This window comes from Juglans regia, chromosome 1 (assembly GCF_001411555.2).
Source record: "Juglans regia cultivar Chandler chromosome 1, Walnut 2.0, whole genome shotgun sequence".
Lineage (NCBI taxonomy): Eukaryota > Viridiplantae > Streptophyta > Magnoliopsida > Fagales > Juglandaceae > Juglans > Juglans regia.
In genome coordinates this window covers 4,978,730-4,993,684 of record NC_049901.1, presented here as the reverse complement: position 1 = coordinate 4,993,684, position 14,955 = coordinate 4,978,730, and the positions used below count along the sequence as shown (strand labels likewise).

At 31.8% G+C, this 14,955-nt stretch overlaps 1 protein-coding gene across 2 annotated transcripts; it reads right to left on the bottom strand.

Annotated features, from left to right (window-relative positions):
* Nucleotides 1-6,536: 6,536 nt before the first annotated feature.
* On the bottom strand, nt 6,537-7,740 carry LOC108988192 (ribulose bisphosphate carboxylase small chain, chloroplastic). 2 transcript variants are annotated; one of them, XM_018961346.2, is made up of 3 exons: nt 7,453-7,740; nt 7,125-7,259; nt 6,537-7,013 (listed from the first exon to the last, which is right to left on the bottom strand). In XM_018961346.2, exons 1-3 carry the CDS (start codon nt 7,633-7,635, stop codon nt 6,780-6,782), a joined length of 552 nt encoding a protein of 183 aa, XP_018816891.1. In that variant the 5' UTR covers nt 7,636-7,740; the 3' UTR covers nt 6,537-6,779. The 2 variants fall into 2 exon arrangements, with proteins under 2 accessions (XP_018816891.1, XP_018816892.1); XM_018961347.2 differs by having other exon boundaries at nt 7,132-7,259; nt 7,453-7,713.
* Between the last annotated feature and the right edge of the window lie 7,215 nt (nt 7,741-14,955).

Sequence of the window (14,955 nt, the reverse complement as noted above, 5' to 3'; positions counted from 1 at the left end):
TGCCATCAGATCTATATTTAATTTTATACACCCATTTACATCTTATGGGTTGTTTTACCATCAGGTAAGGAGGTTAGGGACCAAGTATTGTTAGACTCTAATGCTCTAACTTCAACTGCCATGGCTTCACGCCAACACTGATATTGGATAGCTTGAGAAAAGGTTTTAGGCCTAAAGTTGGATGAGACTGAAAAGACTAAAACTTTGTAAGGAAAGGACAATTTATCATAGGAAAGACAAATGTAAATGGAATTAGGAATGTCTGACATACCAGTATTCAGATTGCAAGAAGGGTTGCTATCAACACCTGCACTTTTGGAAGAAATATTGCTATGGTTGACAGCAGCCAGCTTGCAATAATAATCCTGCAAGTATGATGGAGGCTTGCGAACTCGAGCAGACTGTCTAATGATAGGAGAGTTTGAAGAAGACTGAATGTTACAATCTTGGTTAGAAATTGAGGAAGATCGAATGGTAATATTTGGTTCAGAATCAGAGTTGGATGGAGAGGGTGAGACATGATTAGGATTTGTAGGAGGAGAAATATAAGGTAGAGAAGATGTAGGAAAAGATTCTGTCATGGAACATGGCAAGACAATAGATTCAGGAGAAGAAGAAAGGTACTGGAAAGGGAATATAACTTCATGCAAAACTACATCTCGGGAAATGAAAATTGATTGAGAATCGATGTCAAAGACTTTATACCCTTTTACTCCAAAAGGATATCCTGTAAATATACATTTGGTGGCTCTTGGATCAAATTTATTTATGATTCTGGAAATTGTGAAAGCAAAACAAAGGCAACGAAATATATACTCTTAAGTGGGAGTAAGAAGAAGCAATAGAGAAAAGGACTTCATAAGGGGATTTGTTACCAAGAAGAGGTGTTGGAGTTCGATTAATTAAATATGTTGTTGTTAGATACATTCACCCCAAAATTTTAGGGGAAGAAATGAACGAAATCTGAGTGATCGTGCCACATTCAGCAAATGCCTGTGTTTTCTTTCAACCACACCATTTTGATATGGTGTTTGAACACTAGTTTTCTGATGTAACACTCATTTTGAGTTATATAATTCAGGCCTGTTTAACTCAATCGCATTATCAAATCTTAAATGTTTGATTGTTTCAATCATTGAAAAGAAAGAATGAAGTAAATGTCAAGTTTGACCTTTGCTTTTCACAAGATAAACCCACGTACATTTGGAAAAATCATCAACTACAGTTAGAAAGAACCGAGAACCATCAATAGAAGGAATGAAAAATGGTCTCCAAATGTCACAATGTATTATCTCAAAATGATTGTGAGACATGCTTTGACTTAAGGAAAAAGGAAGTCTATGTTGTTTTGCAAAAGGACAAACTGTACAAGGTGTAGTATTTGAAACTTTAATATCTGGTACAGATTTATTCAATAGTAACAATCTAGAAGGAGACAAATGCCCTAATCTATAATGACATAGATCAAAAGAAGGAGAAATAGTAAAGGCAACTTTGGAAGTCGAAGGAATGGGAGAACTGACAATCTTTGCCTTATTCTGAAAATTTTGCATAAGATAGTACAAGCTAGCTTGTTGCTCACCCATCCCAACCATTCTCCAAGTGTATAGGTTCTGAATAACACAATAATTGGCAAAGAAAGTTAGGCAACAAAATGAATCTTTGGCAAGTCAACTGGTGGAGATAAGGTTGATTGAAAAAGAAGGAACACAAAGGGCATTACGTAATATTAAGGAATCTGAAATATGCACAGTCCCTATATGAGAGACGTGCTAGATTTCCATTAGGAAACTTCACTTGATGATTGACAACTAAAGAAATTGAAGAAAATAGAGAAAGGGAGGTAACCATATGGTCAGTTGCCCCACTGTCTATTATCCATTGTGTCTGATTTGAAGAGATGTATTTTATCAATGAATGATTAAAAGTAGAAGAATTAGAAGAGATACCTGACCGTGCCGACATTGTTCTTGTAAAGCTAAAATCTGAGAAGAATCAAGTGCTCCTTGAGCATTATGATCAACACTCACTTGATTCATTGCACCAGTGACATATGATTTATCTTGTTGGACTTCCAACCTAGCGGATAGCCATAGATTTTATAACATTTGTCCACTGTATGGCCTGGTATCCACAATTACTACAGATCACCTTGTCCTTTCGTACTGAATGTTGTTCTTTTCCACTGCCTTTTAAATTGGGACTACTAATACTGGACTTGGAAACCAAAGCAATAGAGGTACTCATCTGTGGTGTGTTGCCATTAGAGAGACCTCTTTGTTTTTCTTCTTGTAAAACCAATGAAAATACCTAATTAATGGAGGGAAATTGATCCATTAAGAAGATCTGACCTCTTATATGCGAATAAGTCATTTAGTCCCATAAAAAAAATTGCATTACATACTTTTCCTCATGATCTTCTATTAAAGGCTTCATAGAAGTACATCCACATGACGGTATTGGCTTAAAACTCAACAACTCATCCCAAAGACTCCTCAATTTAGTAAAATAATCAAGAACATAACTATTTTCTTGATTATGCACAGAAAGGGCTTTTTGAAGTTGAAAAATCCTAGCTAGGTCGATTACTTTGAGAAAATCTTTCGTGTAAATCTTTCCAAACATCATCAGCTGCAGTTATCATGTACAAAACACTGGAAGCTATCTTCTTATAAAGAGAATTTGTGAGGGAACAAAGTACCATATCATTGCACCTAATCCACGCATTCACCAACGGATCACCATCATTTGGTCTTTTTAAAGCTCCTGTTACGAATGTTGTCTTGTTCTTAGCATTAAGGGCTATCGACATCGAGCACCTCCATGAATGAAAATTGTCTCCAGTAAGTTCTTGCGACACGAGCATTATGCCTGGATTTTCTCTATAGTGAAGAAAGTAGGGACTGGCAAGATCATCATACACATACAGAAGAAAGAGATGAATTTTCCGTAACGAGAGAGAAGAAAGATCATTTCGATTAGGCGAATTAACTTGCAAACCACGACTCGAATTTAGCTTTCGATCATATCTTACTAACTCGGCGCCTTGGATATGTATCGACTGCATGGATTGAGTCAAGATCATTTCGTTGAGTACTTCTTGTTCAAATTTAATAGAGATATATAGACAATACTACATAAACATAAAGTAAATCGTGTAATATTTATTGACAATTTTATAATCTTCTACAGCAATAAATATTAATTGGTTGGAGTTTCCAATTTCCATTCATATATACGTCTATCTTTACAATTTTCTGAACATTGAATCAAACGATTTTAAAATCGTTTGATTCAATATTTTAAAATTCAATATTGAATTTTGGTAAGTACTTTATCCAAAGATTGTTGAATAATCATTTAATTCAAGGGAAGACTAATTACTGGTGTACACATGAACAATAATGTAGACGTACATGTTGCATGGCTCCTTATCTTTGATGTACGGATAGAGTGAGATGATGACTACAAGAAAAACGAGTATTTGTAACGGATTATTTGCGACGATAATGATTATTTGTGATGAAAATAAACTCATTTTCGCAAGAAATTATACTAATTTTCACAAGAAATAGCTGGCCACATAAAAGCATTTTTCTTGTTGAAACAATATCCTTCCACGTCCAAGCTGTAATTGTTGCATGCACCATGCATTCACTTAATTAGCAGCTTAATTAATTAACTATATATCCTTCCATTTAAATATTGGTAATTAAATCATTTTTTTTTATTCGGTAAATAACCATGCACCAATTTGGCGCTATGTGTTTCTAATAATTAGTTAATTAATCTACAACAAAACTATTTGTCACTTACGATCTTATATAATTTATATACCAATAAGTGTGAGATTCGTTTAAGTTGGTTATAATTAATTAATTATTAGGAAACCACGAGCGTAGGATAAGATCGAACACAATTATATGTACAACGAGCATCTTAATTAATGTGTACACTAAGCGAATTTAGTTGTGGTTTATAATAAATAAATCATTATACATCAGTGAAATCAAATTTTTGGAATTAAAAGTCTCTTTAATTATAAGTTCTGATCTCTTTAACACGTACGTGTTGAAAATGAATTAATGAAGCAATATTCTTTGATATACATACATATATATATATATATATATATATATGAGAGAGAGAGAGAGAGAGAATTCTACAGCCACTAAACTAAATTAATATTTTTTGCAAATCCTTATTGATTAATGTCATTATTATATATATATATATATATATATGATCCATAGCACTCAAAGCATTAATTTTCTTTCCTTCTTTTTTAATTTGTCTTGTGTTTTCTTCACTAAAAGAATCCACTTTTCTTTCGTTAAATAATCGGAGCATATTTTCATCACTCTCAAAATATGAAGAGCTAAATATATACTTCCCCGTCAAAAGTTTAAAAATTTTCGATATACTCTTAATTTCATGTTATCATATGATTAATTTGGATGCATGATGATGGACTCTAGCTAGTACGGTATAGTATGCGCGTGTGCTATGATTCAATTTTTTTGAAGATAAATTATATTTACAATTCTAAAGTATGCAAACTGATCTACGCACTCTCTTTAAAAAAAGTGAAAAAATTTAGGATCCACATGATAAAAATATTTTTTTCATAACAGATCTAACTTTTTTTCAAAATGAATATGCAAAACTTACATACTTTATATGGGGCTACTAATCTCGAGCATGGCATTTGGTTGAAGAGAAAATATAGGCAATCGAGCACTTGGCTAGCTTGTTCAGCTTTGAAGTGAGTTTGGTCCGGTTCAAGTTAACAAATTTTCTCTATCCAGTTTGGTTTAGATAATTGACTGGCCGGTCAACTTGAATTTCATGCTCAAGATCCTATATATATTTTTGCTCGATCCTTAAATTAAATAGCCTTATAAGTTACCATATACATAATAACTAGGTTTCCGGAGGTGAGAAGGGATCAGCAAATTAACTTTCAATCCTTCCTCCACTTTCAATATCCAGCAAACAGAACGCGCATGCAGTTCGATACTTTCTGAATATGAACGACGACGTTGCAGAGCTAATTACTTAATTACTAACTCCATGTTTATCCTTGATCATTTTCAAGAAAAATAAAAAATGAAAAGCAGTACTAACAGAAATTATCAGCATGAACTGACCATGAGTGTTACTTTCTTAAATATATATTAATTAAAGGAATTATAATTAAGACTATATTTCGTAAACTACCAAGTCAGGATTTGAACGATCGAGTAAGCTGGACTTATATATATTGTTGTAATATTATTTTAAATCACCGCTTATCTCTTAAATTAACTAATAATTAGAAGAAATAAATTTAATTATTTAGTTTATATTTTAACATAATAAATGGTAAATAGTACTTCGATGTCAACTCTTTGATATCATGGATTTTTTTTATTATATAGGAAGTGTTTGGTTCACAAAGAGATCTGCACAAAAGCAATTAAGTTCATAAACTGAAATAACTTCTTGTTATACATCAAATTGTAAAAGCTTATTTTACTATAAAGTAAATCTAATGTATTATATCAATTTGCAAGCTTTACTTTTCTAAAACCATTTCTTTATAAATAAAGAGCACATCTTTTATTAAATTAATCGAACTTAAATAAAAATTTCTAAATTTTTATACAAAATACAATAAACATTTCAACTTTTTCATCTCATCTCATCTCATCTTATCTTATCATTACAAGCTAATGTAACTTGATATCATATATTAGATTGTAAAACTACTTTTATTATAAAGTAAATTAAACGTATTATACGAAGGCATGTCATTTGTGAGTTTACTTTTATGTGATTTTTTTTGCAATGTATCACTTCTCAAATTAATAAAGTGATGTACTCTACGCGAATAATGCTGTAGGGACAAGGAAGAAAGAAAAATTCTTATCACTATCTGTATTTATCTGATACGAAAGCATGTCCACAACTGCATCTATCAAGGGTCACCTTCGATTTTAACCATCAATATTAATGATGAGGGCCTTAGTTAGAAATTTGGCATGTAATTGCTATATATCTGTGCATGTCTCGATCTGTTGCTAAAGGTAGTCCTCACAATATAAAGAATCCTCTCTGTTTTATTGATGTAGCATCAAATAATTGAAATCAGACAATATCAAGTCAAAAAATGTCAAAAACGATAATTAAAAATATTATTAAGTAATTTTATTATTTCGACAAAAATACTTATTGCCGCGAGAAAACGTACTTTTGAATTGTCGATAGAAAGTCTTCAAAAAAAAAAAAAAAAGAAGAAGAAGGGGGTGGGAGTAACTCTTTAATATGCATGTCAAATATATATATATATATATATATATATATATATATATATATATATATGAAGAGACTCTACGGACTACCTGCGGTTGGCTCACCATTTTGGAATAGATAAATGTAGGAAATTACATAGAAATTAAGTTAAACTAATTAATCAAGTAGAGGATCAGAATTATATGGTCCTAAAATTCAGAGACAAAAGACATTCTATTCCAAGGGATTTTCACAGCAAAAGGTAATTCCAAACATGGAACTGAGAAATTAATACCCTTTAATTTATTCATTGGTTCTCACCCATTACATCAGACATCCGAGATACGCAAATTCAAAACAAAGCAAATTGTCTCGAAAATGATAACAAATTAAAAAAGAAGGGGGTGGGGGTTCTAATAAAGCTTAAGGTACATGCATGATATAATGAAACCGATCGACCCGGATCATGACTAAAAAGGGTACATTTAGAGAGAATTCACTTATAATTAATTAAAGCCAGGAGGCTTGTAGGCAATGAAACTGATGCACTGCACTTGGCGCTTGTTGTCGAATCCAATGATTCTGATAAAGGCAGTGGGATAAGCCTTCTTGCACTCCTCAAGCTCCTTCAAAACCTGGGATGAATCTGTGCATCCAAACATGGGGAGCTTCCACATGACCCAGTATCGCCCATCGTAGTATCCTGGTGACCTGTTGTTCTCACGGTACACAAATCCGTGCTATATATATATATACAAATTTAAATTATTTAACCATCATCAGTACTACAAGAAATATCATCCTAATAAACTTAAAAACAGTAAAGAAGGGAATAAAGGAGCGAAAATGACCTCCAACTCGAATTCCAAGCAAGGAATCCATCCCTTTCGAATAAGGTAATCTACTTCCTTGGCCAATGATTCGTAACTCAAGGGTGGAAGGTAGGAAAGAGTCTCAAACTTCTGCTTCCCAAGTGGAGGCCATACCTGCACTTGCAAAAAATTTTCTGAGTAAACATTTCTGCAGATCACAATTTTGTTAGCATTTTCAAAGCTTGTTAGAAGTACATAGTGCACCATGTTTGTACCAACATAATTAGTACATATGACATCAGAATAAGTTTGATGTAGTTTTCAAACCCATTAATACTTAATTCTAGCTTCATCACTAGCTTGGTACCTGCATGCATTGAACTCTTCCGCCGTTGCTTGCGATGGAGGTAATATCGTTGTTGGCCCTTTGGGTGACCGGGAAAGTTGCGGCAGACTTGAGGCCGGTGAAAGGTGCAACCATGCTGGCTTGAGCCGGGGTGGCACGGTTGACGGTGGCGACCGTGGCCGATGAAATCATTGAGGAAGCCATTACTTTCACCTTATGATCTTTCTCCTCTAAAAGTACTCTCTTTTGCTAGAGCTGCAAACCTTGATCTACTCCCACTCCCCACTCCATATTTATAATGGTATAAACTGGATATTTCGTATCCTATGGTCGAAGATTAATGGATTTGATCTCAAACAACGTTGGACCGTTGGATCAGATAAATGATGACATTGCGCCATACTGGCCACAGGAGGGATGGAAGTTTTTTGAACCTAGCCTTATCGTGAAGCACCACGATGACAGTGCCACGTGGAGGAGCTCCATAATCTTATCTCATCCAAGCGGGCATGGATGAATGAGTGATTGTGGTTAAAGAGTAACGTCTCTGGTCAGTGATCTTTTCCTTTGCCATTTCTCTTTCAAATTTTGCCCTCTATCTGAAGCAACTGCCCTTCGAGACCATTCCTTCTTCGGACTCACTCCAAGAAGAGAATTAAATATTAGCAGTACTGGTCCCTTAGCTGAAGAAGTCCATTTTTATCATGGAGAGTGCAAGATGGGGCTTAGGATTCCCAACTTACAAAGGAAGATGGGGGTAAAATATTACCAGTAAAATCAAGAACACTCTGGAATTTTCCACTAGTCTTTCTACACACACGTCCTGCCAAACTCATCTCACGCACAGTACTAGTCCCTCAACACCACTGCCACTATATATCTTTTATTATTTTTAGTATGAGCAAGGCCTCACAAATCCTTTTCCCAAATGCTTGTAATTTATTGGGCTAAGCAGCTGATCTGATCATCTAATTCCCCAGATGCGTATGATCTGACATACTGCATGGACAGTTATTCTTCCTGTTTATGGGTTCACTATTTATGGGATGCTTTGTTCAGCTCATTTTAGGATACGTTTGAATGTTAAACTAAGTCAAGTTAAATTGAATTGAATTAAATTGAGATAATAAAATATTATTAGAATATTATTTTTTTTTTTAAATTTAAAAAAATTGAATTATTTATTATATTTTATATTAAAATTTAAAAAAATTATAATAATAAGTTAAGATGAATTTAATTTCTAAATTACTAATTATTTGGATACATTATCTTCAGAAACTTCTTTCAATTTTTACATTAATAGCTTAGTGTACGTCTTCTGGGGTCCAATTAGTACTTGGGCTAGAAGTAGTACTGAATATAATTAGGAAGAATTACAACAACGTACCATAAGGATATACACGACATAGAGAACCTACAACTACTGTGTGTTTCACTTAGTGTAAAATGGCTCGATAACCAAGCTTGTACATTAACTTCTTCTCGATGTCCTTTACTCGTTCTTCAATTTTTCAAATCACATCCAGTACTCATGCATTTGACTGTACTTCTAAACTTCTAGTCGATCGAGCCCTACCATCGTCCCACTTCCATCAATTTTACCAACAAGAATCACGGCTACTAATGAAGTATATATATATATATATATCTATATATATATATATCTATCTTCTATCATAGACAATCGTGAAAAGAAACACACATGTACTGATCAGTACGCAAACCAGAGAATTAATGAATTGGCAAGGAAGCGTTATGTAAAGACCGCCCTCAAGGAATACACTGCATGCTGACCCCCACCCACCCCCCTGGCCCTGCCGGGCGAATAATTTTATTTGAAGGCTAGCTTTTTTATATATCACACAGTACCATTTATATAACACAATTTGATTTGGAAGATAAATTTTTAATTTTGAATATTATAAATCAAATTATGCCATGTGAATGATGTGTGGTATAAAGACCTTCAAATAGCACCGCTCATGATGATGTCTTCTTATGATATTATTGGTGATAGAATTTCTTTTAAACCGTATCAGCCCCTAGATGGCGCACGAGAATTCATTAGATATGAAACTTAGGACATGTTCATACAATCTCTTTCCAATCCAATGTAATCCCATCTCAGTTATCACATTTGTTGCTAAAATCTACTCGCTTCTCTTTTTTAACATCCTAATTCTTCCCAGCTGGTTGCTTTCTTCGTGGAGCTAGATGAAGATTGAAGTATTCCATGGTGGGCACTCTTGCAGGGTCCTTTCTTGGACTTGGATGGCAGGCGATGGCCGGGAAGATAGATTGACATATGTGATGAGGGGTACGTAGGTGATGGAAGACAAATTGAAAAATGAGCCCAAAAAGTCTTTGAAGCCCATGAGAACTAACCCGGCCCATTATATAGTTTTGTACCTACATAACATTAGAACGGTGGTGTTGAGCTCCCAAATAAATAAAAAAATCAATTCTTCACTTTTTGTCCTTCTAGTTATATACTTTTATCCTACTTTTAATTAGATCCTTCAATTATCTTATAAGCCCCACTAAAAGTTATTATCAGAACTGAAATATAATCAGAAGGAAATTAGGAAATATGGCTCGAATGCCGGTTTTTCTATGATGCCACAATTTTAACGACGTCATAATTAGAGATTTGATAAATCACTAATTATTCTAAAAAATTCAATTAATAAAGATTTTTGAATTTAATGGTGTGAATTATTATATATATACATATTCTCTAAAATTAGATGTATATATATTAGTATGTTTTCCGGATTAATTAGTGATTCAATTTATTATAATTTATAATGCCATGATACAGATAGAATTGTTATCCGAACTTCATCCCGATCGATGATAGACTGCGACTGATTGAGCTAGCTAGCTGGTCCTTTTTCTTTTTACTATTTATTCTTGGACTTAATCCCAATTTGTTTAGAATATAGTACTAGAGTAATTACCGCGTAACCCAAGGTTAGACCGAATATTTTGTACGTCCAAAAGTTTTCACGTGTACATCAGTACTTTTTTTTTTTTTTAAATGATTGGAGTACTATGATCGGCACTGATCAATTGTTTGTTACAAAAAAGATTATTTTTATTAAAATAAATTTATTTTCGTTATAAGTAGTGAATTTTCACAAGTGTATATATACATCAATACTTTGTTGAAAAAAATTGGGGTATGATCGGCACTTAATCTCCAATACGAAATAATTTTTATTTGTAATAAATTATTTGTTTAAAAAATAATTATTTTTATTAAAATGAATTCAAATTTTTCATAAATAATCATTCTCATATCAAATAATTCGTCATAAATATTTATTTTTTAAAAATTATCTGTCATACAGCATATATAGGTAAGAGATCATATAAATATCGTAATTAAGCTATAATTAAGACCAAACATGAATGAATGAACTACGTACATTGCCCTATCTAATTTGTATTAATAATTGAAGTTTTCTTAATAATTTGTCGTTTAATGACTACGTATATGATACAGTCTATATATTATAATATATATATATATATATATATATATATATATATATGTTGATCAGCCGGCCCGTGTAAGTTGGATTCGACTGTTTGAGGATTAATAACTAAATAAGAATATTATATATGTGTGTGTGTGTGTGTTTTAGAAGTAATAGGAGAAGCTAGCGCTCCTTGGTTAGGTCGAAGAAAAATGATGACAATCAGGTTGGTAATTAGGTATGTGTTCACAGCATATTATATAGATCATCCCCTAAACCATTGGCGCCGAGCTCTTTAGAATCTCGGAGTCAATATGCAGTAGCTAGGGGGGAATGAACCAAAGAACTAACATATTAAAAGATCGAATGCATGACGTTGAATCAAAAGGGATTAATTTATTTTTTAATATATATATATATATATATATATATATATATATATATATATATATATAGAGTACAAAGGCAGTTTGGATTTTAATAAGTGACTCTGCAAGTTGCTCAGGTAAAAGAACATTATATTGAGTAGTACTGGTTTTTTGAAATGAAATTTAAGAAACGGTACTACTACCTCCAAATTAAATAGAATGGAAAAATAGACAAATTATGGACCTACTCCTGGGGGATCAAATATTAATTAGATAGCTTTAATTATGGGAAATAATTAATTTAGGACGGTGGAAATATATATTGATTGGCACTACTCGAGCTAGATATGGTACAACATTAATTATCTACTAGATGATCACTAATTAAAATCATTAATTAATGCTGCATAGTGCATGCATTCATGTACGAATAATTGATTGTGGTGCAACATATATATACTCAAGTTAATTCATATATGCATGATATTGCGTTATGAAACCATAAATATATTAATAACTATTTGAAAATAAATAAATAAATATAGATAGAAGTTATTATTAGAAGTATCTATTTTATATACATGATGTGACATCATTTAGATCATACAACTTTTTAAGTAATTATTAAAAATAAATAACTATAAATAATCATGCAATAAATGTAAAATATATACTATAATGATTTTTTTTTAATATTATTCATAATATTAAAAATATTTAAAAATGTTAAACAAACTATGTGAAAAAAAAAAAAAAAACTTAAAATGAATTAGCGGTGTCAGCGGTGGGTGTAGACCCACCATAAACACTTGTTTGGTAAAATTATACCTGCGGTACGTACGGACTACTCTAGCTTCATTTAAGCTAGCTAGCTATCTTTTCAACCAATACCCTGGAAATTAAATCAATTACAACTTTTCCACAAGTTATATATTAATAGAAATTAGGAGGCTAGCCAGTAATTCACCTCTACAAAAATATATAAAACCATTTATTACGATTCCTGATCTCGCATGTTTCTTACTTAATTTTGCCGTAATATTTTGACAAATAAGTGCATGGAACATCGAGTCATGTAGTGCATGCATGAAAAAGTTATAAATAAGTGGATCGAGGCCTCAAGATTGTATATATGAAATATGATTTTAATTTAGCATCCAATTAGTCAATATTTTATAATATATATATATATATATATTATAAAAAATAAAAATAAAAACCTGCGACCGAAACTTGTCTGTTCTTTTTTTCCAATGACGTAAAGACGAGAATGGTACAAGTTTTTGCTCTCTGTTGTCTATAGTGGCAAGTGGGCACTAGATTCCGTGAGGAACTGTGTACACCACATATGGTTTTATTCAAGTGGCGGTGGGAGTCGAGACAAGAAAACCTAGCTAGGAACAAACGAATAAAATAATAATTGGAAGTATCACGTTTGATTCTTTCTGCAAAGTTGGCGGCATAAGTGAGAATTTGTTTATATATATATATATATATATGATGCACATTGAGCCTAAATAAGAAGAGATCATCCTTTGAAAAAATAAAAAAAATCAAGATTTTGGGATAGCGAGCCTTACACGATTAATGCTACGTCCGTATATTGAAATAAGTTAAATTAAATTGTGAATAATAATATTTTATAAATTTTATTAAAATGAGTTTAATTTTTTTAAATTGATATATATTTAACTTTTTAAATTAAAATATATGAAATAGGTTGAGATGAGTTTAATTTTTTTATAATAAATTAAAAAAATAACAGATTCTATCAATAATTAATTTGAAAATAATTGAATTTGATTTAATAATCAAATACAATAATATATAGATTGTTAATTGCCCAGCCTATAACAGTAAGTCAAAGGTCAATAATAAAAAAGTAACGTAAACTCTAATAGCTATATGGTAAAATCCATTAGACACGCGTACGTACGCATATAGGATACATAGAGAGAGAGAGAGACAGAGAGAGAGATTAGGTGTTGCATGTGGCAGCTTCCAAATTCTCAATGACCGACCTGGTATTATTATATGATATAAACCATGTTGTTTAGAAAAATAGCATGTGCATGAAATTCTAAAATTATATTTACATGATATCATGCAGTGCATCTATATATATATATTTTTTAAACAGCATCACTTGAACACATTTTATTAAGAAATAATAGAGCATAGCTCATTACAAGGTTTCTTCATTTCTACTATAAATATAAACTAACTAGGAATTTCTTCCATCCAAAATGATTCTTCACCTCTCTACATAGCTCTTTTTACCAACATATGTGCTACATTATTATCTTCTCTAAAGTTGTACAGACCAAAATGACATATGTGATAAAATCTCTTTAATATTCAGAACTTGTTAATCTATCTACAGATAATAAATATCTTTACTGTTCACTACTTTTGTTATTGTCTGTGCATCCCCTTCAAAAATAAGTACTCCTTACAGGTTTAGTTCATGCAGTGCATCTATATGATCATGAGTCATGCGTATGTATCTCCACTTGCTTATATAAAACCAATAATCCGTACTTGGTGATTTTAATTAACCTTTACCATATTTCTTCATGTACCAGGAGTACTGAGGAGACAGATTGGCGTACAAGTTTGAAAACCATATACATTGACAAGAGGATTTCCATCATGACCTTAATTAATCCTAGCGAGTTAATTAACGTCTTTCATTTTAAGACTAGATTATTCATGCAAGTTGAAGAAGTAAACAAATACTGCTAGCTACAATAATCTGATAAATATCAAGATTCCTGTACGTATTCCCATCATGACCATTATATACATAATTTATGAGTAATATTACTTATCATCCTAACTTCCATTATTCTATGACGTGGCATTAGGTGATTGAAAATTATTTATTACATTTCACTTATAAGTCTATTATTTAATACCACATTATAAGATGAAAGGAAGATGATGGAAATTAAGATGATGAATATAATTTTTCATGATTTATTGGGTTACGTACGTAGTCATAAATTAATTAAAGATTCCATAAGAGTAAAAGGTTATAATTTTTCATGTGGCGAATATGGTAATCAGCTTCTCTTTAAAACTAAAAGGTTATAAAATCCTGTTCCAACTAACTTGCCGATCGATAAGAGTTGTAACTTGTAACTTATATATATGAAGCTATATTAATTTTCTCTTTAAAGAAACAATTAGATGTAAACGATGGTTAATTTATAGGTTTCTTAATATATTAATTTGCTGATAAAGTATTTTAAATTCAAAGCTAGAGCCCCATGCATGATGAGAACTTTGTTGAATAAAATATTTAATTACTTATCAAATCACAGTCCCTTGAGCTGAAAACAACGTTTAACCGAACATTGGAGATTAAATGGTGGGTCCAAATTAATGACTAATAAGAGAAAGTGGATAATATATTTAATTTGGAATGCCATCATTTTTCTAAAATGGGGGCTATTGGAATCTTAGCTCGTTGGAGTCAATCTAGACTCCCTCGAATCGGATTTAGTTCATAATATTTAAACGATATTTTCAGTCATAAATTTGTGCACTTTTCTTAAATAAATAGATAATTTATAATTAATATAAAAATTATTTTTTTAATGATAGATTCTATTTTTTAAAATTTATTTAAATTCCAGTGGAATAAAAACACATTAAAAGTTTATCAA

Bases quoted from the DNA above. Each gene is read 5' to 3' on its own strand.
- LOC108988192 (XM_018961346.2), bottom strand. From the start codon at position 7,635: ATGGCTTCCTCAATGATTTCATCGGCCACGGTCGCCACCGTCAACCGT. The intron at 7,260-7,452 runs GTACCAAGCTAG...TTGCAAGTGCAG, and splicing joins GAAGAGTTCAATGCATGCAG to GTATGGCCTCCACTTGGGAA. The intron at 7,014-7,124 runs GTCATTTTCGCT...ATATATATATAG, and splicing joins GCTTGGAATTCGAGTTGGAG to CACGGATTTGTGTACCGTGA.